This window comes from Colletotrichum gloeosporioides, assembly GCF_011800055.1.
Source record: "Colletotrichum gloeosporioides strain Lc1 chromosome Unknown consensus_71, whole genome shotgun sequence".
Lineage (NCBI taxonomy): Eukaryota > Fungi > Ascomycota > Sordariomycetes > Glomerellales > Glomerellaceae > Colletotrichum > Colletotrichum gloeosporioides.
The window spans coordinates 84,395-105,736 of record NW_025544716.1 but is presented as its reverse complement, the minus strand read 5'-3'; the positions used below and the strand labels follow the sequence as shown (position 1 = coordinate 105,736).

General features: G+C 55.2%; 6 protein-coding genes across 6 annotated transcripts; 2 read left to right on the top strand and 4 right to left on the bottom strand.

The window, feature by feature from the left end:
- Positions 1–346: 346 nt before the first annotated feature.
- Positions 347–2,197, bottom strand: GCG54_00010213 (Protein SERAC1; the record flags this gene model as incomplete). Its single annotated transcript, XM_045410143.1, has 1 exon — positions 347–2,197. The coding sequence occupies one exon, from the start codon at positions 2,195–2,197 to the stop codon at positions 347–349; it is 1,851 nt and encodes a 616-aa protein (XP_045260098.1).
- A 2,678-nt stretch (positions 2,198–4,875) lies between these two features.
- GCG54_00010212 (1-aminocyclopropane-1-carboxylate oxidase) lies at positions 4,876–6,317 on the top strand (the record flags this gene model as incomplete). The annotated part of the gene is made up of 5 exons (XM_045410142.1): positions 4,876–4,972; positions 5,043–5,218; positions 5,268–5,435; positions 5,489–5,632; positions 5,682–6,317. The coding sequence occupies 5 exons, from the start codon at positions 4,876–4,878 to the stop codon at positions 6,315–6,317; spliced, it is 1,221 nt and encodes a 406-aa protein (XP_045260097.1).
- Positions 6,318–6,412: 95 nt separating this feature from the next.
- Positions 6,413–7,663, bottom strand: GCG54_00010211 (putative thioredoxin reductase; the record flags this gene model as incomplete). Its single annotated transcript, XM_045410141.1, has 2 exons — positions 6,413–7,377; positions 7,435–7,663. 2 exons carry the CDS (start codon positions 7,661–7,663, stop codon positions 6,413–6,415), a joined length of 1,194 nt encoding a protein of 397 aa, XP_045260096.1.
- Positions 7,664–9,659: 1,996 nt separating this feature from the next.
- Positions 9,660–11,320, top strand: GCG54_00010210 (Multifunctional cytochrome P450 monooxygenase; the record flags this gene model as incomplete). Its single annotated transcript, XM_045410140.1, has 2 exons — positions 9,660–10,177; positions 10,234–11,320. The coding sequence occupies 2 exons, from the start codon at positions 9,660–9,662 to the stop codon at positions 11,318–11,320; spliced, it is 1,605 nt and encodes a 534-aa protein (XP_045260095.1).
- A 217-nt stretch (positions 11,321–11,537) lies between these two features.
- Positions 11,538–14,342, bottom strand: GCG54_00010209 (Kelch repeat-containing protein; the record flags this gene model as incomplete). The annotated part of the gene is made up of 4 exons (XM_045410139.1): positions 11,538–12,605; positions 12,657–13,459; positions 13,533–13,610; positions 13,661–14,342. The coding sequence occupies 4 exons, from the start codon at positions 14,340–14,342 to the stop codon at positions 11,538–11,540; spliced, it is 2,631 nt and encodes an 876-aa protein (XP_045260094.1).
- Positions 14,343–16,147: 1,805 nt separating this feature from the next.
- Positions 16,148–21,083, bottom strand: GCG54_00010208 (N amino acid transport system protein; the record flags this gene model as incomplete). The annotated part of the gene is made up of 8 exons (XM_045410138.1): positions 16,148–17,411; positions 18,112–20,018; positions 20,074–20,130; positions 20,184–20,241; positions 20,292–20,388; positions 20,440–20,503; positions 20,553–20,897; positions 20,952–21,083. The coding sequence occupies 8 exons, from the start codon at positions 21,081–21,083 to the stop codon at positions 16,148–16,150; spliced, it is 3,924 nt and encodes a 1,307-aa protein (XP_045260093.1).
- Between the last annotated feature and the right edge of the window lie 259 nt (positions 21,084–21,342).

Below are 21,342 nucleotides of genomic sequence, written 5' to 3'. Positions count from 1 at the left end.
CAAATCTAACAGAAAGCGGAGTTGCGAAGAGTTAAAGACTGCTTGCTCTTAAACGTTAGCTATCTGAGCGATTCCAAAGTATCGATAAGCTGGGCTGGGACTGTATAGTGTCTTTACGCACAGGTATATTCAGGTTTTCCTGAGATGTTATCCACCAACTCAGCAATGCAATTGAAGACTGTCGAATAATTAAGGCTGGACCTTGTGGGATGTCTTGACATGTTGTCATGATCCGCGTCCAGTGGAAGAGTAGTCTCTACAGGCAGATGGAGAATTGCTGAGGACTTGTCGACGACCTGCAAACCATGTATTAGTGGTTATCACTCAACAGCTGACGAAAAAGGCTTCAGTAGCCTACCAGAGATCCTAATCTCTCCGTAATATGTTGCTCAAAAAGGCTGAAGACCTGTAGGCCCGCTGGCATTCCACGCTCCTCGAAATCCGAACAAATAGATCCCAGCTCAATGGCTCTTTCCTTATGGCTGGACAACAGGTTCTGCTGATGATCGCAAAGAAGGGCAATATTTTTAAGCAGGTCCGACCAGTAATCAATGTTGGCTTTCTTATGCGGTGTGCCGAGGAATATGACACCCGCCACGGACTTTCCGAGCCCACTGTATCGACTTTCACTCTCGCAAGCCATGATCATGGCCTGCTTGAAGACTATCCCACCAATCCCATGGCAAACGAATATAAGTTTCCGATCGGTCGCTTCGGCTTTGCTTCTTCGCAGCTGCTGGATACCAGATAGCAGCTGGGTGGCAATGTTGGCAATGCTGGGTTTGGAGGCGTTGAAGACTGAAGATCCGTCGAAACCAAAGGTCAACACGCGGGCTCTAGGGAAATCCAATGGCAGAAAGTCCCGCAACCAGAATCTATCGCCACAAGTCCAAGTCTCGACGGCGTGGCCCCCAACACCATGGATGGCGATTAGGTCCACATCTGTTGGAATATCGGTTGCGTTATCGTTATGTGGATCCGGCCAAATCGGTATCAGACCAACAGGCAGATCCTTTTCTGGCAAAACTTCTCGTAACCTCTCCTGCACGAGGGGTATGTTCGAATTGGTTGGCTTCCTGTTGGCTCCAAATCTTCTTTGGACATCTTCAACTGCAGTTCCCCACATGTCTTGTAAGCAGTGTTTGAATGTTTGGTAGTCTTCGTCAAAGCGGCCCCGGAACTTCGGGAGGTTGTCATGGTTGCGATTGATGGCCATTTGACCAAGAGACACGGATTTTGGCCAGTGACCCAGAGCCGAGCCGATCGGAACCAGCAATTCTCCATCTGCAGTTCGCCCCACGGTTCCGTTGCTATTCTTCTGCGTGCCCTGTGTGTTCATTTCCTCGAGAACACTGACCACTTTCATGCGCTGGAAAGTTATGGCTTCTTGAAAGCTCTTGTCTAGCCTTTTTAGATAAGGTGACCCTGGCTTGAGGTTCTCCAGAAGCTGCCGACTTGGCTGCTCTTTGATCAGACGAAGCCAGGGCTTGACCAATAGCCCTTGATGCGGTACGCCGAAGAATACAAAGCCGCAAATGTATTGGGCGTTGAAATCATTTTCCTTTGCCAAGCTATAGATGGCTTCTTTGACAACCAGCCCGCCCAGGCCGTGAGCAATGAACGCGATAGGCCGAGCCTTCGATTGCGTTGGAGTGTTGGACAAAGGCCGTACACTCCGGAGTGAGATGGCAAGTTGGTCGCCAAAGTCGGTGAGATTCTGGGTTGACTCGGTCCCGCGCAGTGAGGCGTTATAGCCGTAAAGCAGAACGCGGACGTTTGGGGGAAACGCTGTATCATCGTCCACCAGCCACATGAATTGACCACACCCGTCTTTCCAAGATTCAAAAGAGTGACTGCCAAATTCACTGACGACAATGCAGTCAACCCTGCTGTCATGAGTGTCCTCCACAACGTTCAAGGGAGTGAAACCGAGAAAGGTCGTGTCGATTTCGACCTGGACACGCCGCACTTGGCCCTCGAATGACAGGACCTTGTCGAATTTCCAGGAATGCCCTTTCAGCAGAGGACTCGGCACAGGGAAGAACATGACAATCGCAACCATGTAGTCCGCGTGGGGGTACAGACCCAGAGAGCGGACTATCGTCTGTGTCTCTGTGCCAAAGAGCTCATCGAGTATCTCCTTTGTACTGGCCTTGGACAGGCCCGTGGGGAGGCCGACAACTCGATAGACTGACATGCTGCCGACGATAGAATGACGGAAGTGCATGCAAAGTGGAAAAGTCGCTCACCATTCTGAATCATAAGAGAAGATGTAAACAGGCTGGAGCCGCGAATGCCGGGGCATCAGCGGCTGAGCAACCGCCAAGCCGAAGTAGGCTGCGCAGTTCTTTCCCGTCGACCCACCATTTATCTTACATAGACCACACTCAGCCGGTCTTGTTGGGCACACGGAGTAGGTACCCGAGCCTGTTGAAGTTCTCAAGCGGATACGACCAACGACCCCGCGTCAAAGAACTCCTGCTTGTAACAGTTTCGACGACAGGGTAGTCAGGGCCAATCGGGAAGAGCAATAACCCCGAGCATAATGCTGTGCCTGCGCTTGAGCGCAACCGAAGAGTGTGATCATCACATTCTGCACGGCTACTCTGATATGTCGAGGAACTTTCATAGCCCACCCCTGTAAGAGGATACACAATACTAAGCTAAATGAAGTAAGAGCACTTCGCCGGGTGCTTCGTCCAGTAAGATGGTTACTCTTATATTGAAAGGCTAGAAATAGCTCCCGCAAAATCGCCGCCTTGCTCGGTGCTATCCCCGACCCGCTTTCTTCCGTGAGTCTGCGCATACTTACCAAACTTGGTAGCTCCTCCATTCTACCTAACAGCTCTTATGACGGGTCGATACCCGAGAAAGCAATAAGTCAGTACAAGTGGGACGATACTTCATCCCCTTAGCTCGCGTTGAGGCTGTGAAGACAACTCCAAAGGGCTCGATACTGAGATCCCTCCCAGTGTCGAGGCTGGTCCAGACCCATACTCCCTAGCCGCAATCCACGACTGGGTCGGCCAGGTGACAGAACTTACTCGTCTAGCTGCCGTACCCAGTGTGAGCTTTCAACACGGGAGAGCCTCGGCTCAGTTAGCTTAAGAAGATCTACCTCTTCTGGAAAATGCGGCCCAGCGCCTACATGTGCCGCTAAAATCAACACAGCACATTCCTCTACGACAGGTTGCGCTTCTCGCTAGCTCGACTGTCTCTACAGCTACCATACTAACGGAAATACAGGTCAGCCTTGCCACGGAGGTGCTCGAAGATAATGCTGGTTTCCAGTCCGCATATGAGTGAAGTAGGCGGTCGGCATACCACAACTAACATTAATAGCCACGCTTGGTCACAATTTCAGGAAAATCAAATGAATTGATAAGCATCTCTACAACCCCGCCGTGTTCTGCAATCGAAATTACACGTCTCTCAACATGTCCATAGACATTACAAAGACGTCGCCATTGCTCTGTCCCTGAGGATTGCAAGGGGGAAAGGGAAGCAGAATTGTCGACAAATAGCAAAAGCAACGTATTTCCAGGGTGCCGAAGTATCTTCCTATTAGACCCCGAATAATATCGCCTAGCTCAATGTATTCCTACGCAATGCGAGGGAAGAAGTGACAGCGTTGCGAGGCTTCGGCTATGAACATTGGTCAGTTTATCCTATGCGGATGCGTTTTCAATTGATGTCTTTCCCGTTGTCTTGATGGTGTTTGTTGTTCATGACGTCTCTACCCTCGGAATGATCCTCCAGTGTCGTCCTCCGGTATCGTTCTCCGGTGTTGTCTCCTGGTGTCGTTCTCTGGTATCGTCCCTGTCGTCCCTGCACTCTTCGTCGCTACGCTGGCGAGTAGCCAGAAATCGGCAAAACCAAGGACAAGGGTTCGTTTCCCCAAGGATGCGAGACAAACGATTTTCTTCCTTACATGCGGCTTCAGCACCCAGTACATCAAGCAAGACCTAGTTTGAGGGATTTCCAGAAGTAGGTAACGCGATAACAGAGACGAGGCAGGGAGACGACATACACAACATAAAGAGAAGACAGAGATGATAGGAATAATAATTACGATAGAAATAGTAACAGACACTATGGACGCTGAAGCCGGCAAATGCAGCAAAACTCCGGGAGCGAAAGTTCGCGCCTGCCGCCGCTACCGTTACCCTCACCCGGCCTCCTTCCTGCCCCCTTCTTATTCCGCGCTGCGTCGACCAATCCAATCGCCGTCCTAGCACGGATGTGCACGGATCCTTTTCCCGTAGAGTAAACCGATCCCGCTTCGGCCCTCCGGATGAAGATAAAAACCAATTGCTCTGCCAAATCCCAAAAAGAGCGTCGTTGTGAAACGGACAAGGTAAATCAGCAAACAAAACAACCAGCAAAAGTAATGCATCCTCGGGGAGTCGAACCCCGGTCCCCAGCTGACCGATTTCTCGAGTGGAAGGCTGGGATGATAACCGCTACACTAAGAATGCGTTGTTGATTCGCTGTTGTTGTTGTGGAGAAGATAGGATGCCTATGTAGGGCGCGCTGCACAGTGGGACTCGCTTAGGTTGACCTTGATGTCGCTTTCGGCATCGAAAATCGCCTGCATGCGAGTAATTTCTCCAGTCAGTCAATTCAATGGTAAAAAGACCAATCCTCTTTCATGGTATTGGTTGTTTCATTGGTGCATCCATCTAATCATGGTGAAATTCGTCTCATGTGAAGGACTGATGGGAGTGACCCCGACGTCGGCCTCAACGTCACCTATCCTTGATGGATGCACGCCGAAATCCTCATGCAAATCATCCTAATTGAACCAGCAAGGAGCTCCGAGTCGCATGGCATGTGGGTGTTCTCACCAACCATCGTCTGAGGATTCGGCTCGTCATGGTTGAGGGAGATGGCGTGCTCAGAACGCGGCGATCCGCCTCCGGCACGGCGCGAAAGTACCGGCGCGGGGAACGTCGTGACATCAGATGGAGGGGTATTTATCATTGCGATTTGACTTCAATTCGACGCCTTTGCTCGCCGAATTGCCAGCGAAAATTGAAAAGAAAGGAAGCCCAAAATGCCGTCGGCCGTTTCTCCTGAAACCACACCCCTGCCGAAATGGCAGCGCCCAGCCAAGACCACGCATGATCTCCCCTGGGCGGATATCAAGGTGATCGATATTGGCAAGTTTGACGAGCCGGGTGGCAAGAAGCAGCTTGCTGAAGAATTGCGCCAAGCCGTGAGTAACACCGGTGTAAACAGCGAGCAGTCGTTGACAGGATGGTCAGGTTCACGATACGGGATTCTTCAGCTTGATCAATACTGGCTTCACGCCTGAGGAGGTACAGCGCCAGTATGACATCGGACAGGGATTCTTCGGCCTTCCCGTTGAAGATAAAGCAAGGCCAGGAAACACGTGTGACTTTTCCAAGGGGAACTACTTTGGATACAGGCCGGTATGTCTTGATCCTACTGACAGAGAGGGCATTGGCTGACCTGGTAAAACTAGTTTCATGATAAGAAGATGCAAGGCACAGAAGTACTCAACAATGTGGAGTCAGTGAACATTGCGAAGTTCATTCCCAAGTATGCTAATGAGCCATTTCATCCTTTCTTCGAGCCTTATCGCGAGGAGATTGAGGATTTCTCTAGGGTGAGTGTGCTCCTAGCTTTGCAGAGAACATCAGCTAAAACATGAATAGCGTTCACTCGAGGTCGCTAGCAAGGTCTTTACTCTGTTTTCCATCATCCTTGAGCTTCCAGAAGACTACTTCTCCTCCCGTCACGCATATGAGGACCCCAGCGAAGATCATCTTCGATACATGGGTTACCATCCGCGATCCCTCGTCGACGACCTCAAAGTCGCCAACACGTGGTCCCGCGCCCACACTGACTTTGGTTCCCTGACGCTGCTGTGGAGCCAGGACGTTGCTGGTCTCCAGATCAAGACGTCCTCCGGCGAATGGAAGTACGTCCCGCCCGTTGATAACGGCATCGTCTGCAATGTGGGCGACACCCTCGACTTCTGGTCTGCAGGGTACCTCAAGTCGACGACGCATCGGGTCGTCCGACCGCCCGAAGACCAGGCCCATCTCTTCCGCCAGGGGCTATTCTACTTTGTGAGACCCGGTGACGATGTCGACATCAAGCCAGCTCCTTCTCCCCTACTAAAGAGACTCGGGCTCGTCAAGGATGATGCCGAGAACGCGGAGCCAGTCACTGGCCTGCAATACGTCAGAGAGCGCGTAAAGAACTACCATCATCACAATGATTACGCAGACATGAAGGGCAAGAAATTCAAGGTTGGCAACTTGGAGATTGAAGATGAAGCAGATTGAAGGATCAAAATGAAATGTCATTGTAACTTTTCCAAACGCCGCCTGTCTATGTAAAAACGCCTCCGCTGGCATCCCAAATCATGTACATGAAGTCCTTACTGGTCGAACTCGCCAGCGTACAGGATCTCGTCACGCTTGCCGTTGACGACGTCCCAGAGGGCGCGCTCCTCGTGCTCAGTGTCTCTCTTAAGCAGGGTAGAGAGCTCGACGCCAGTCTCCTTGGCCTGGTCCTCCTTGGCGAGTCTGACGTGGAGGAAGACGGCAGTCCTCTTGCCGGTGTACAGCGCGTGGGGGACGTTGGTGCTGTTGTCCGAGTTGGCGTCACCGATAGCGTAGATGCCGTTGACGTTGGTCGCGTATCCCTTGGCAACGTCAACAGCGAGTCTGCCGCCCCAGAGGGTGACGCCGGCATCCGCTCCGATGGAGCTGCGCTGCTCGTCGGGGAAGCTGGCAAAGAAGACGGAGCGCTCGAGCGGCTCGCCCTCGGTGAAGTCGACGCGGAAGAGGTCGTGCTCGGGGGCGGTCGCGAGGGACGGGTCGGCGGGGTGGGCGCCGCCGTCCTGGAGGCGGGTGACCTTTGCGATGGTGCGGTTCTCGACGGTAACGTTGTGCAGGTCGAGGAACTCCTGGAACTTGGGGTTCTTGGCCTCGGTGGCGTTGCGGTTCTCGAGGGTGTCGGTGCCGTTGACGAGGGCGACGAGGTCGGTGTTCAGGGTGAGGATCTCGCGCACGAGGGAGGGGACGTCGGTGAGGTCGCCGAGCAGGCCCATGGACTGGTCGGCGTGCTCGTGGCCGTCGCACCAGGGGCACCAGTACAGGCCCTTGCCCCAGATCTCCTCGATGCCGGGCGTGGAGGGGAGGATGTCCTGGAGGCCGGTGCCGAGGACGATCTTGCGGGCCTTGACGGTCTGGGTGCTGTTCTCGGCGCCGGTGTAGGAGACCTCGAAGTTGTCGGCGTCGCTGCCGCCGATCTTGGTGACGGTGCCGTTGATGGCGGAGACGGTCTCGTAGGCCTCGATCTGCTTGCGGGCGGCGTAGCGGTACCATGCGGGGGTGACGCCTGTTGGGGCAGATTAGCAGATGTGCGGGCAAAAATGTTTTACAAGGATATCCTTACCATCAAATCCGAGGACATCGTGCATGTGCCTCGTAGGGGCGTTGCGGTACTCGGCAGAGTCGATGAGGAGAACGTTTCTCCTGACACGGCCGAGGGCGCTCAGGGCGGCGAGACCTGAAGGGCCACCGCCGACGATGACGGCATCGTAGAGTGTGGAGGAGTTGGCGATGGGCGCGGCGGAAGCCAGGCTCAGGGCCGAGAGGATGACGGATGAAAGAGTGAACTTCATGATAGCGACAGTGCTGTGATGGTCTAGTAAAAGAGTGTAGACGGTGAGATGGGTATTAGAGAGCTAGGCTGTTGTCAGGAGAAGCTGCTGATCTACAAGTTCTTTTTTCTCAACCCAGGGGCATTCCATGCTATTTATCGAAACGAGAAACTGTTCGTTTCCCGGACATCTCAAAAGTGCGTGCCACGGCATCTTGATGGTGTGATACCGCGAGACATCTGAAATGAGCCTAAGCAGCCGTAGATCTGGGTGACAGCGCCACGGCATGCCCGTCCTGTGGGGAAATCGGGCCGTGGCATTAGCGTCAGGTAAAGTAAAGGATCTAGTGACGGTGCCAATCGAGAGTCGACAGCATCGCTGAAAGAGGTAGGTCGGTCTCTTCAGGTGGGTGTCCTTGAATGTGGCATCGATCTGCCTTCAACAAGGGGGTGGGTGTGATATTCTTTTTTTAAGTTTGGTCGTCTTGGGTCCTGCGGAATTACCGGCGAGCACGCCTTCTACGCCTTGGGCGGCTGTTCGAGTTGATGCGGGCGATACTGCATTGCGGGCTGACTCAGTATCCCGGGGAATCGTCATTGCGTGATCGCCGACTGTATGTAACCCTCCCCCGAAAGACATCAGAGGGACATGCGACACATTCGCGAATTCGTGATAGCGCGCTGGCGGGAGCGGGTGGCACGAGTCAAGAGCGGGAGGGGCGGGGATCTTGGGTCCTCGGCGGGAGCCGCAGCGTAGCAGCGGTCAGCCGTTGAAATGTTCGCACTTCTTACGAAAGGGAAATTGAGTAGAGTTGATTAAGCTCCTCAAAGCCTTGGGGAGAAAAACTTGAAAGATCAGATGATGATTTCCCTGTAAAATGCCGCTAGCCAATGGGTAAGGTCTCGGTTCTACCGCAAACTTTCAGACTAATCCCCTTGTGGAGTTTGTCATTATAAACAAGCTTAATGAGCTATGATCGCCGCCGTGTCTTGGTCTAAAAAAGTTTGGACGCGAGCTGAGATCGGTCCTCGACCACTTGTGCTCCGTCGCAAGAGACATCGGGGAAAGAAATGAGACACGGGAGCAAGAGTTGGCATCCTCAACGACAGATACGAGATTGATTCACCGATATGCTCAAGCTTTAACTTGAGAGGTCTTGGGCGGCATGCTTTCACGCCATGTCCAAGTTGTCATTGGTTTCCCGTGAGACAAGCGTCTTGGAGTACCGTCGTTTCTGGCGAGTAGCCGTTGTTTTTGTCTCGGGTGCCACGCGAAGGTGCATTTCTTGCGAGGCGCCAAAGTTTCTCGCGGCTAGATACAGCTCAGCAACCTCGACATGGGGTTTCACGCCTTATGCCAGCCGAGAACGAGGCGAACTTTCGCCGGACCTGGTATCATTTTGCAGACTCGGGTGTTGCTATGAGACCGTGGAACTGTTCATAGGTTCGTCCCAACATTGGTAAGTTCAAGCGACCGCCTTACGCGCTTAATCATCGTGAAGCTTCGGGATGAGGCGGGCCAAATGTTCTTCCATCTGTTCATCGGAAAGCTTTGCCTATTCATAGTGGAGTTCTCATTTGCCCCTCCTTTACTTCGATCCCCAGACCGAGGCCTGCCGATGTCAGCGTCCGGAAAGGTGGGGCCGACCGGTCTCGGGGTGGTCGCCGGTCAGTCCAGGTCTCGCTCCGGGCGTTCGGCAGGTCAATTTGAGTCCATAACGCCCGGTGACGACGTCGAACCCCGGCCTTCGCGATCTCTAACGACTTCAAAGCAACTGATGAGTAACCACGCCAAGACGAATCGACACTCGTGTAACTGTGCCGCCTTCCTGCAGGAGATAACATCACGTGCGGAACCGGGGTGTAAACATGTCGTTGGTTTCCCCTCTTCTCGCTGGAAGGCCACATGGTCACAATTTCCAATGATCGCGATCTCATTCGTTCCTACCTGTGCCAATTGACTACGCTAGAGCGGCGAGACTTGCGCGCCTGTCAGCAAAATTGCTGACGACCTCACCATGGCTGTCATAACTTGGCCAATCTTGGCCATCCTCGGCTTGGTGGCGTACACCGTCTACCATCATTCAACCAAACCCCGAGGCAAGCTTCCGCCCGGCCCCAAGCCACTCCCGCTTCTCGGAAACATCAGAGACTTCCCACCCAATGGCGTCCCGGAGCACCTCCACTGGATCAAGCACAAGGACTTGTATGGGCCAATCAGTTCCGTGACGGTCATGGGGATGACGCTCGTCATTGTCAACGACAGGCAGATGGCGCACGATTTGCTTGACCAGGATGCGGTAAAAACATCTGGACGACCCACGATGGAAATGGCGGGCAAGCTGTGTGGCTACGAAAATGTGCTCCTCTGTCAAGGCTACACTCCCGACTACCTCCGTCGCCGCAAATTCGTTCATCAGGAATTGGGAACCAAGGCATCTGCGGCGCAATTTCTCGATGTACAAGTGGCAGAGGTGGGCCGGCAGCTTGTGCGTGCGTTGAGGGAGCCTAGCGACTTGCTGCGTCACTTTAAAAAGTGAGTCAAGATTACAATCCTGTCTTGCATATGCTTGCTGACAGCAAATGAAAAAGGGCTGCCGCGGCCACATCGTTGAAGGTGACGTACGGATACACCGTCGAGCCTCACAAGCCGGATGCCTTGGTAGATATGATCGAAAAGGCCCTCTCGGAGTTTGCAATCGCTGCCAGTCCCATGGCCTGGGCCGTCGACATCTTCCCTGCCCTCCGCCATCTTCCTGAAAACTTCCCCGGCGCGACCTTCCAGAAGAAGGCAAAGCAGTGGCGCAAGTCGATCCAGTCGTCAGCCTACATTCCACTCGAGTTCGTCAAGAACCAGATGGCCAATTTTACCTCCCCTACTTGTTTCGTACCCAAGACCGTGCAGCAGCTGGAAGCGGGTGACGATGGAAACTTGAGTGCCGAGGACGAGGACGCCGTGTTGTGGGCAGCTTGCAGTCTCTACGGCGCCTCTACAGACACGACGGTGATTGTCTTGACTAGTTTTTCTTTGGCCATGCTCAAGTTCCCCGACGTCCAGCGCAAAGCGCAAGAGGAAATTGACCGGGTCATCGGAACGGGTCGCCTGCCTGGCTTCGAGGACCGCGAGAAGCTACCATACGTAGATGCTTTGGTTAAAGAGGCCTTGCGATGGTGGCCGCTCACGCCCATGGGCTTCCCGCACACAGCAACCGAGGATTTCGAATACGAGGGATATCGCATTCCGAAGGGCGCCATGATCTTGCCTTCAGTCTACTGGTTCTTACACGACCCCGAGGTCCATGCTGATCCAGACACGTTCAACCCCGACCGCTTCCTCCCGCCTCGCAATGAGCCCGACTCTCATACCGAAGCGTTTGGCTACGGACGTAGGATTTGCGTTGGCAAGGTGTTTGCTGATAACAGTCTGTATCTCAACATCGCGCAGACGATTGCGGCGTTCAACTTGAGCTGGGCCGTGGGCGAGGATGGTAGAGAGATCGAGGTGGATGTGCAGCCGAAGCCGGGCGTGCTGATGTACGGAACGGATTTCCAGTTCAAGGTTACGCCTCGCAGCGAGAAGCATGTGGAGTTGATCAAGCAGCTGGAGAGAAAGTACCCGTTTGAGGCGAGCAATGCTGCGCAGCTTTCCGATCCGAAGGACTTTGTGGTTCGATACTAGAGACAGAATCATGTCAAATCACACCTTTTGCTCCCAGATTGAGCTGTTGATATCGTCTCAATGGTGTAAATATCAATTCGTGTACATAGCGGAAGGGTATCTAGCGATTGCAAGGAGCACACTCCGCCTCGGACATGTGCATAGTATATACAGAAACTCCATATCGTGTTCTCATGCAGTCGTATCGCTTTCACATCGTGTACTTTTCCCAGTCCCATTACTCCACCCCATTAACCACTCTCAGCGCCCGTCTCGGCCCCATCACAACCGAGAAGAAACTCGGCTCCTGCCCGTCCAGCAGCCCATCCGCGCTCGTGACGCTCTCATTGTCCGTATTCGCGTTCCTGCTCGAGCTCGTCCGCGGGTCCCTCCCGCTGCGCATATCCTCACTCGGCCTCCTGGGGTTACTACCGCCGCTCCCGCTGCCAAACGCCGTACCCCCTGTGCCTCCGGACCCGGATCCAGACCCTGGCGTCGGCTCGTCCATCATCCACTTCGGCTCCACACCCGCTCCCACCCACGAGAATGACTCGTTGCTGGCTGTGCTGGCATCCCTGCGGTGGCCGCGCTTCTCCTGACGCTCGGCTGCTCCCGCTGCCAACAGCGCGCCGCCAAAGTGCATCGAGCTGGCGCCCGAGTACCGGTTCACCTGCGAGAGATGCTGCTTGTAGGCCGCGACCTGGCGGCGGTAGAGCCAGGCGCAGAAGCCCAGGTACAGGGCCAGCGCGCCGAGGATGCCAGCGATGACGCCCGCGGCGACCAACCCAGCATTCGGGCCGTCATCTTCGTCCTTGGCGGGGGCCGAGCCACCGGTGCTGGTGGGGCCGAACGCCGTGATCGTAGCCGTCGCGCCGTCTTGCGTGATGGTGAAGACCGGGGGCTTGCCGGTCGCGAAGGGGCCGCCTGTTGCGGGGCCGGCGGCGGGGGTTGTGGCAGTGGCGCCGCCGTCGGAGTTGCCGCCGATGACGCTCTGCACTTTGCCGGGGACTTTGTAGCCCCACGATCCGGCGAGGACGGAGTTGTCCGGGCTGATGTCGGCAGGGTGGTCGGCCGCCTTGAAGCTGTCGCTCCATTGGAGGCTGCTGGCGTTGAAGACGTATACGCCGGAGTTGTCGCAGGTTTCGTTCTGGCCGATGTAGCCGCCCACGACGACCATTTGGCCATCGCGCATGCTACAAGTGTGGCCTGCCCGGGGCGATGGTACGCCGTCGCCTTCGTCGACTTTGATCCAGGTGAAGGAGGGGATGGTGAGGATGTACATGTCATTATACTGAGTTTGTTGTTTCTGCGTGGAGGTTAGCGATATGAACTCACTCAAACAGATCAGAGAGCTTACGTATGGCTGGAGGTTTTGTCCGCCGAAGAAGTAGATCTGAAAGCTGGACGCGTCGGGTGCGCTGGCAATGACAGCACAGGGGTTCACCCTGACTGAAGGCTTGTCGCCCGTTGTCTTCTGATGATACCACTCCGACGTGGCGATATCGTAAACATCCAGTGTTCCCAAGTCGTCAACAAAGGTGTCTGCCGAGCCGCCTGCCATGCCGATCAAGACGCCCCTGACACCCCAGCCCGGCACGAACACAAGCACACCATCAGCTCTCTCGGGAAATGCTTCAGAGTCTTGCAAACCGCCCTCGGTAATGTTGCGGAAGACACCGCCGTCAGCAGCGCCCGCGCCACGGAGCGAGTTGACCCCGGTGTTCATGTAACCTGGGTGCGTAAACTCAAGCAGACTCTTAAGGTAGACCCTCGGTGTGTGAATCGACCACCCTGGAGTTGTGGACTGGTCCAAGTGGCCGCCGAAGTACCAGCTTAGACCGAGCTCAGGAACCGACAGCCCAGCTCCTTCGGAGGATCGCTGAATAGCGACATTGGCATCGGTCGAGTAGTTTCCTGACGAGGTCTTGGGGTCGCTGAATTCGAGCCAGGAGTTGTCTTTGACGGAGTACCGCCAGATCGACATGGCAGCAGGGGTCGCGTACACGCCTTCCGCGCCGTCATTATCGGCGAACTGGCCGCCGTAGAGGTAGAGATAGTTGTAGTCGTTCCACAGGTAGCCATTTGCGACCGCGGGTGGTCCATCAGGCTTTTGCTTCCCGGTGAGCGATGGTGACGACCGATCCCAAGACTTCGTGAGGTCTAGAGTAAGAAAGTTGTTGTCTGCGTGGTACGGATTAGAAACAGTCTCAACGTCCGATGTTAGTCGACCTACTCCATGTGTTCGTGGTTTGTGTGGCCTCAGTTTTGGCCTGTCCTCCGTATATGTATAAAGTCCCATTGAGCAATGCGACTGCTCCTGGTTAGCTTATGTCCGATCAATGCAGTACACAAAGAGCCCACCTTGTTGACTCCATCTCAAGCAAACATCGGTAGATGTGGTCTGTCGCGGCCGGATCACACCGGCGTCTGCTCCACTTCCAATCTTTTGGCCGCCGTTACTATAACTGAAAGCCGGAAGAATGACGGCAATGATCAATGCGATCATGGCGAATCGCTGGAGGCTCGCAACTGTCGGCGGCGGCGCGCTTGAGACTGATTTGACTTTCGGCCGCCGAAGTTTGGTGTACCAAGACGGCTTCCCAACCTGCATCGAATTCTGGCGTTGGGGATGGCTGGAAGAATCATGCCGCCCGGCCTCGGACCGCCGTCTGTCCCCGTCACCATCTCCGTCTCCATCGCCGTTACTGTCGTCGTTCGAACTTCGGGTGCGTTCCGATACTAATTCGCTCGCGTCACCGAACTCTTTCTCACTCGAAACCGACCCCTTGCGATCGCGCGCGTGCTGCGACGTGGGCGTGCCCGGCATGTCCTCATCGCTGAGATCATCTTCCAGTCCCACCTCTTTGAACATCGACTTCCTATCTTTCTTGATGTTGCTCACCATTCCGAACGGTCGGGGGCGCAGGCCAGATCCTTCTCGTAGGCGGTCGGAGGTGTTTTGGGAGTTGAATCGTGGTCGTGTATGTGGCGCGCTGTGCGAGCGGTGGTCCAGAGGAGGACGGGAGAGATTTACAAAGGACATCGTGAGAAAGGGGAAGGGTAAAATGGGCGTGGCGACTGCTGGGATACGAGATAACGGCTGTTTGGGTGGGAGGCTCTGACGTGCGAACAGTGGTTGGACGCCGCTGCTATGATGTCGCCACCCTGCAGATGGGTGGTAGGGATTGTCACATCGCCCGCAGTCTGGAGCGGGATGGAAGCAGCCTGTGAGGTCACCTACGGCAGGGTAGCTGTATGTGAGACGTGGATTTGGGTAGAGTTGGAGCAGATTGATGAGAGAGATGTGACGGGTTTAAAGATTATGGACCCTTTGCGAGACAGGGGAGTGATGGTCACCTCTCTCGGCGCATCACAATTGCATTAAGAAGGAGGAAGAAGGTTAAGAGATTTGGATTAAGGATAAGGTCGAAGAAAAAAAAGGACGGCGTGTCCAAGTCATTCGACTTGATCCAGGAACGGATACTTGGATACTTGGCTGAGGCGACTTTTGCCCTGCCCTAGATTCAAGTATATCGAAAACGCGGGGAGATGGTTGCTCCCGGGGAATGGACCAAAGGGTACGCCGGTACCTCCATCACAGAGTCGCACTACAGACTTAATGAGACCATTCAGTGGAAAGGGTGATAGCCACGGGACTGGGCGCTACCGAGGTGGCGGCCGCGGAGGCAGCATGGCAGTCGTGGACGAACTGGAAGCCGTCACGGCAACAGGAAAAGAAGAAGAAAACGCCACAATATCACGCCCGTCTATCGCAGAGGCCGCCTCCAAGCGAGTCGAAGCGAGGTGGGATTTGTGGCACAACAAGCGTGACAGGCCGGTCCGGCAAAGCGCCTCGGGGCGAAACCTGGTAGAGGCTGGGCAGACGCCAGTCGTTGCTGAATTCATCCAGGAACGGTATTGACGCGCCGCGGTGATTGGGTGCCCACTTGGGCGAGGTTGGCGGCGATGACTTCACCCGTCATCATCGGCAGGCCATGTTGGAGACCCGGTCGCTGCACGAATGCGACCCTAGGCTGGGCCGTCTATCGGTGTCGAGGTCAGACGAAGATAGGCCGGACCCCATCGAGATTCCAGAACCTGTCTCTGATTTAGCAATTTGCCAGTAGGAACACAGGGGATTGTAGCAGATCTCCTGCAGTCGGAGGAACATGAAGGGTAAGGTTGTGCTCCAGGACGAGTTCCATTCCCTGGCTGGGCTAGACCGAGCACGGCTGGAGGAGCTGTGTCTGCGTCGCGTGTTGGATGGAAGAGCTGCTGGTTAGACGGGAACCAAGAATTGCACAACGGTGGAACGCAGCGACCGGGGCACATGAAAACGGCCAACGGTGGGAAAGGGATGAACTTGGTGTGAGCGGGAAACGGAACGAAAGCGGCTTCAAGGCCGGTTTGTGACGTCACACAAGGGACCCCTGTCTATTATGCAGTGTTAATAAATCTCTTGAACTGTCCGTCACACACAAATTATGGACAAAAGCACAGTGTTTTAGATTGCAACGTTGCCAGGTCTTGTAGACGGAAGATGGTTGAGCGTTTACGGAGAGATTTCCCCGATTTCAATGTTGAAGATTCGTTCTAATGCAGAGATCATCAACCATTTCTCTGCTCATAGCCACAGTCAACTCATGTTATTGAGGCGTCAAGTTGTTTTTGGAGCTTTTCCTTTGTTCAAGGTCTCAAACATCATGCAGATCATCCGACTCTAGCTGACATGGCTTCCACATGTGTCTTCAGCGCCCAAGACATCATCTTCAGGGGCACTGTCTGAGGCTTTCGGCCAATGCCGATTGATCATGTCAACACCACTCACATGAGTTGTCCTGCTGTAATCTAACAACTGAATGGCTCGCCAACTTCACCAGATGAATAAGCCTCCGCAATGCCCTTGACCGTCACATACGTCCCCGCCACGCAGATGAACCCTCCCGCAGCAAAGGTTAACACCGCCACCAGTGTCTGGAACCATTTCCGCGCCCACTGCCTCCACCCGTCAAAGTCGTGATAGTTATCGTGCAACCAGAACGCGCCCGCGATTCCATACGTGTACCACGCCGCGAACAAGCTTGCCGCGATGCCAATCAAGTAATTGAAAATCGGCACTCCCACAGCCAGCACAAACGACGCCGCGTTCGACAGCAGTATTAGCACCGTCCACGTTCCCCATCCCGCCCACGTATGACTGTGCAGGTGACGGCTCTTGCGGAAGATCCTCACAAAGATCAACTTGGCCGCCGTGTGCGCATACAGCGACCCGGCCAGCAGGAAGTTCGGGATCGCGATGCCGTACGCCGCCTTCGCCCACTTGGGCTCCAGGCTGCTGAACGCCGGCGACGCGACGCCATCGCCAAGGTAGACGTAGCACACGACCGCGAACACGGCGTAGAAGGTCGTCGCGAAGCCCTGCAGCACGTAGGCCGCCTTCATCGCGTCCTGGGGGCGCCGCATCTCTGACATGAGGATGAAGAACATGAAGTGCCCCGCGTATGCGAACACGGGGTTCGTGATGGCGATGAAGGCCGTGTAGAAGTCCGACGCGACCGCGACGCTGACCTGCCGGTCGGCCGCGGGGTGCAGCCCGGCTCCGACCATGCCCACGACCCCGGCGACGAGGATGGAAATGACTGAGGGTATGCACAGCCACGACAGCTGGTCCATCGTCCGCGGGAAGCTGAAGATGAAGGTCGGGATGGCGAAGATGCCCGTGTATAGCATCAGGCAGAGCTTGTTGTCGCTGAGGGTCGCGAGGGCGATCTGGCCGGCGAGGAGCTGGCCGCCGGTCGCGAAGATGGCAAAGACGACGGTGCCGAAGGCGAGGAGCTCGCGGCCCGGTCGGCCGAAGAGGACCTGCCCGGCGTCGCCCATGGAGTGGATCTCCGGGTGGCGGAGCTTGAACTGGACGAGGAGCCAGGAGGTGTAGGTCGCGAAGACGCCGAGGAAGACGATGAGGACTACGCCTGGGACGATTCCGACGACGGCGAGAGAGGAGGGGAGGGAGAGCATGCCGTTGCTCACAATCTCGGCGATCATGAGGACGGCGACAAGATGCCATGATAGCGTCTTGTACTTGATCTGTGCAACCTGTTCAGCATGGCTCCTGCAAATGGTGTTAGATGCTTTGAGCAAACCTGGTGATTCTCCTCGTGCCCAAAAGGATCAAGGTCGTCGTAGACCACCGGTCGACTGCAATCGTTATGGAAGCCATTGACGCCCATCTCGCCGCCGCTGTAATCCTCGCGATACTGCTTCATCGCTTCCTAACACCCGAATACACCTTTCGATCGCGGTTCCGGAATCTCAATCGTTTCAATTGAATGCGAGAGCAGATGAGAGTTTCAGGTCAAATCTGCACTCATTATCTGCAATCAGCGGGGTAGGCCATGTATGACCAGCACTTGGTGATGATCAATACGAGATGCATGTCTTATCGATGTCCCCTGCCAAGGGTGCAAGCGCTTATCTTGCAATGTCACTCTGCAGTCGGCGACCGTCTAGATCAAAAGTCGAAGATCGGCTAAGCAGGGCCATGTTCTTTTCAGTCATGGTTTGTTAACATTATTATTCACAATTAATAATAAGTATTTGGTTAAGCAGACAAAAGAAAGTTCAAAGTCGCAAAGTCTTAACCCTTCTTCCACCAAAGTCCGGCACCGGGAGCCGGCGCCGACAGATTGGGCATCCTTTCGGACCCTTTCGGCTACATACATCCGACACCCCAAATACCGCAAACCGCCGGAGTTGGATCATACGATCACCAGTGTGGAGAGGAAACCACGGTGATCTCCTTCACTTCATACACATCCCAATGATCAGCCTTGGCGGGATCACCGAGGGGGTTGAGCGCCGCAAAACGCATCGTGTAATTGCCAGGTTTGATGTCGGTCCCATCTCCGAGCCCTCCGAGCCACCAAACACGGTGCCTCGCTGTCTCGATCGATGTCCGGAAGATGTTTACCAACGGGAACGCAACCGTCCAGTTCTTGGCATCCCTTGCTGGATCGAAGTTGGCCTGGCTCGGCGAGCCACGGTAGCCCGCCGCAGTTCCAACGTAGCCGTTCTCTCCGACTACGGGCGGGTACGATGTCCAGCGGCTCTCGTCCCATCCAGCTTCAAAGATATCCCATCGAAGGGTCTTGGTTCCCCACAACATCTCATACGCGATGCGGGGGAAGTCTTGGGCTGCGGTGGACAGGTCGAACGTGAAGGAAACCGGCTTGCTGCCGTCCAGCGCCGTGTTACCATCAGGGCCTTTGGTTCCTGTAGGAGACCCCTTTTCGAAGGTCTCATGCATTTCCTTCTGGAGATCGGCGGCTAGTCCTAGGTAAGGAATGGCAAGGTGTTCGCCGACACTGCTCTTGATGGCAATGTTTCCGCTGTAAGTGGGTAGCAGGGCAGCGTTGAGTCCACCTGGAGCTTTGAAGATGAACTCCGCGGTCTTCGTCTCACCCGGTCCAACACTGAACCCCTCTTGAGGTAGAGTTACTTCCGGCACCATCTTCTGGGGCGTAAGGGGATACTTGGCGATCTTGGTCGGGTCGGAAGCGTCAAGGGTGTCAAAGCCCCCGGCCTCCTCTACGGCAAAGGTGTACGTGACCGCCTGCACGGCATTGTTGGTGATCTCGACAGTGTGCCTCTCGATGAAGTTGGCCGTGTCGTTGAGGGCGAAGCGCTCGAGCGACAGCTGGGTGGTGTAGTCAAGAACCTTGGAAGCGTTGACAAGGCCGGTGCCGACCTGGGCCACCGAGGCAGTGAAGCCGTCTACGACGTTGATATCGTTGGACCACTGTACCGGCTCACCGCTGGAGATGATGCGCATCATGAGCTGCTCGCTGAACTTGGCACCATGGACCTTCTTGCCTCCGAACTTGCCGATGTAGAGGGCAGCGACACCAGCCAGATACGGCGTCGCCATCGACGTGCCGCTGAGGATAGCCCATGTCGGCGGGGAGAGATAGGAGCTGAAGACGTCGCCGCCAGGCCCTGCGATATCGGGCTTCAGGGAGAGGTCGTTGAGGGCGCCGATGCTGGTGAAGTCGTTTGCGAGGTTGCCGTACGGGTTGAGGATACCGATGGGCTTGGAGTGGTCGAGGGAGAAGTCGCCCGTGACCTTACCGCCGTTCTTGATGACGTTGATGATCTCATGACCTGCGTCGCCAGATACGGTGCCGATGGTCGCGCTCTCGTAGTTAAAGGGGACCCCGATGACGGACTCGTCGTTGTAGGTGAGGACGTACTGGGCACCGACGGCTCTCGCGTTGGCCTGCTTCACCAAGTTCTGACAACCTCCAGCGCGGAGCAAGATAATCTTGTTGGTGAAAGAGGGAGTTCCGGCAGGGAATGACTGGCATCCGCGCGCGATCTCAGAAGTGGTGTCCAAGGTGAGCGGAACGATCGGCACGTTGAGGGTCTCAGGGAACGCTTCGTCGGCCATGTAGCCAATAGTGAAGGTTTTGGAGACGCCGGAAGCATCGGTGAAGGTCGCGTTGAAGGGTTTTCCCGCAATGACGGACGCTTCTGTGGATGCGACTGCGATAACTCCCTTGGCTGAAGAACCGGAGCTGCCGTGATAAGCGCCCTCCCAACCCGAGTTGCCGGCTGCAATGGTGATGACGATTCCAGTAGCTGCGATACGGTCGCACACCCGTTGCCAGGCGCTGTCGGGCCATCCATCGGGACCGCCGATGCTGGCCGTGATGACATCAACCTACATGGCCGGTTAGCGAAGGATATCGTTGGAGGCATTGGGATGAACCGCTTACATCGTCGTCGTATGCGGCAAGGAAAGCTTCAATGAGAGTCTCGTCATCGGTGTAGTCCTGACAGAATCGTGAGCTTCAATTTGCTGGATCATCCGAGATAGGTTGCTTACTCGAGCACCCATGACCTTGTAACCGTAAATCTTGGCTTTGGGGGCAACTCCCTTGAACCTGGAAACCATATTAGCAGGCGGCTCGCGCGGTTTATTTGGCTGTCGTACTCTTCTGTTTCACCGGCCACAATGCCAGCGACGTGAGTTCCATGTCCCTGGAAATCTTCAATGTCGTCATCGGGGTTCTTAGGTTCATTCGGCCAGGCTGGGTATCGTCAGTCCCGTCTCCCCGTTCATCGTATCATGGGTAACCTACATCCATCGCCAACTAGATCGCGGCCACCCTCAACCTTGAAGCCAGGGCCGAACCCACCACCAAGCTTTAAATATTAGCACACAGCCATAAAACATTGGATGAAGAATTCTTACAGCGGGATGATCGTAGTAGATTCCAGTATCAACGACAGCCACTTTCGCGCCCTCTCCCAAGATCCCAGCCTCATGTAGTCTATAGACGCCGGTGGACTTGTGAATCTCGCGGAACGGGACTGCTGCAGCATCTCTTTTGCCAAGCGAGCCTTTGGGCGAAGGATCGAGCTTGATCATGCGAGATGGCCACACTGAGTCGACGTCGGTGATCTTGGAGAGGGAGTCGGTGGTCTCAGTATTGGACTCAATGCTGACGGCCTTGAAAACGGGGCTGTTGAACTCCTTGACAACTCGGGCGCCGGGTCGCGCATTAATGGCTGCAGCTACCGTCGCAACATCCGCAGCCTACACGTCGGTGAGCATACCATCTTCACAAACTTGGTGGGGTTCGTCACTGACATCTGCTAGTTGCAGGATGAAGCGGTTGGGAATCACCGTGTCCGTTGTCGTGGAGTTGTCTCTTCGGCCAACACGCGAGGCGACACCACTGCCGAGAAGGCAGAGGGCCGTGAGAAATGTTGAGGCGCGCATGGTGAGGTTCGACAGGCCGTGGCTGGACAGCTACCAATCCAACATGACGGTATCTATCACGGCGGTTTTCGGCGTTCTTATAAGAAGTCATGAGCATCACATTGTATTGCTCCATTCCTGATCAATATTACCATGTCGTCTTTCAACTGAATCCAAAAGAGAAGTTGATCCGTTGAGTCCTTCCTAATCCAGTAGCTCGGGTTCACGCCGAGTTCGGCTCGCACGGCACCCGTGGGCTGTGGTGAGCTGCGTAGTATTG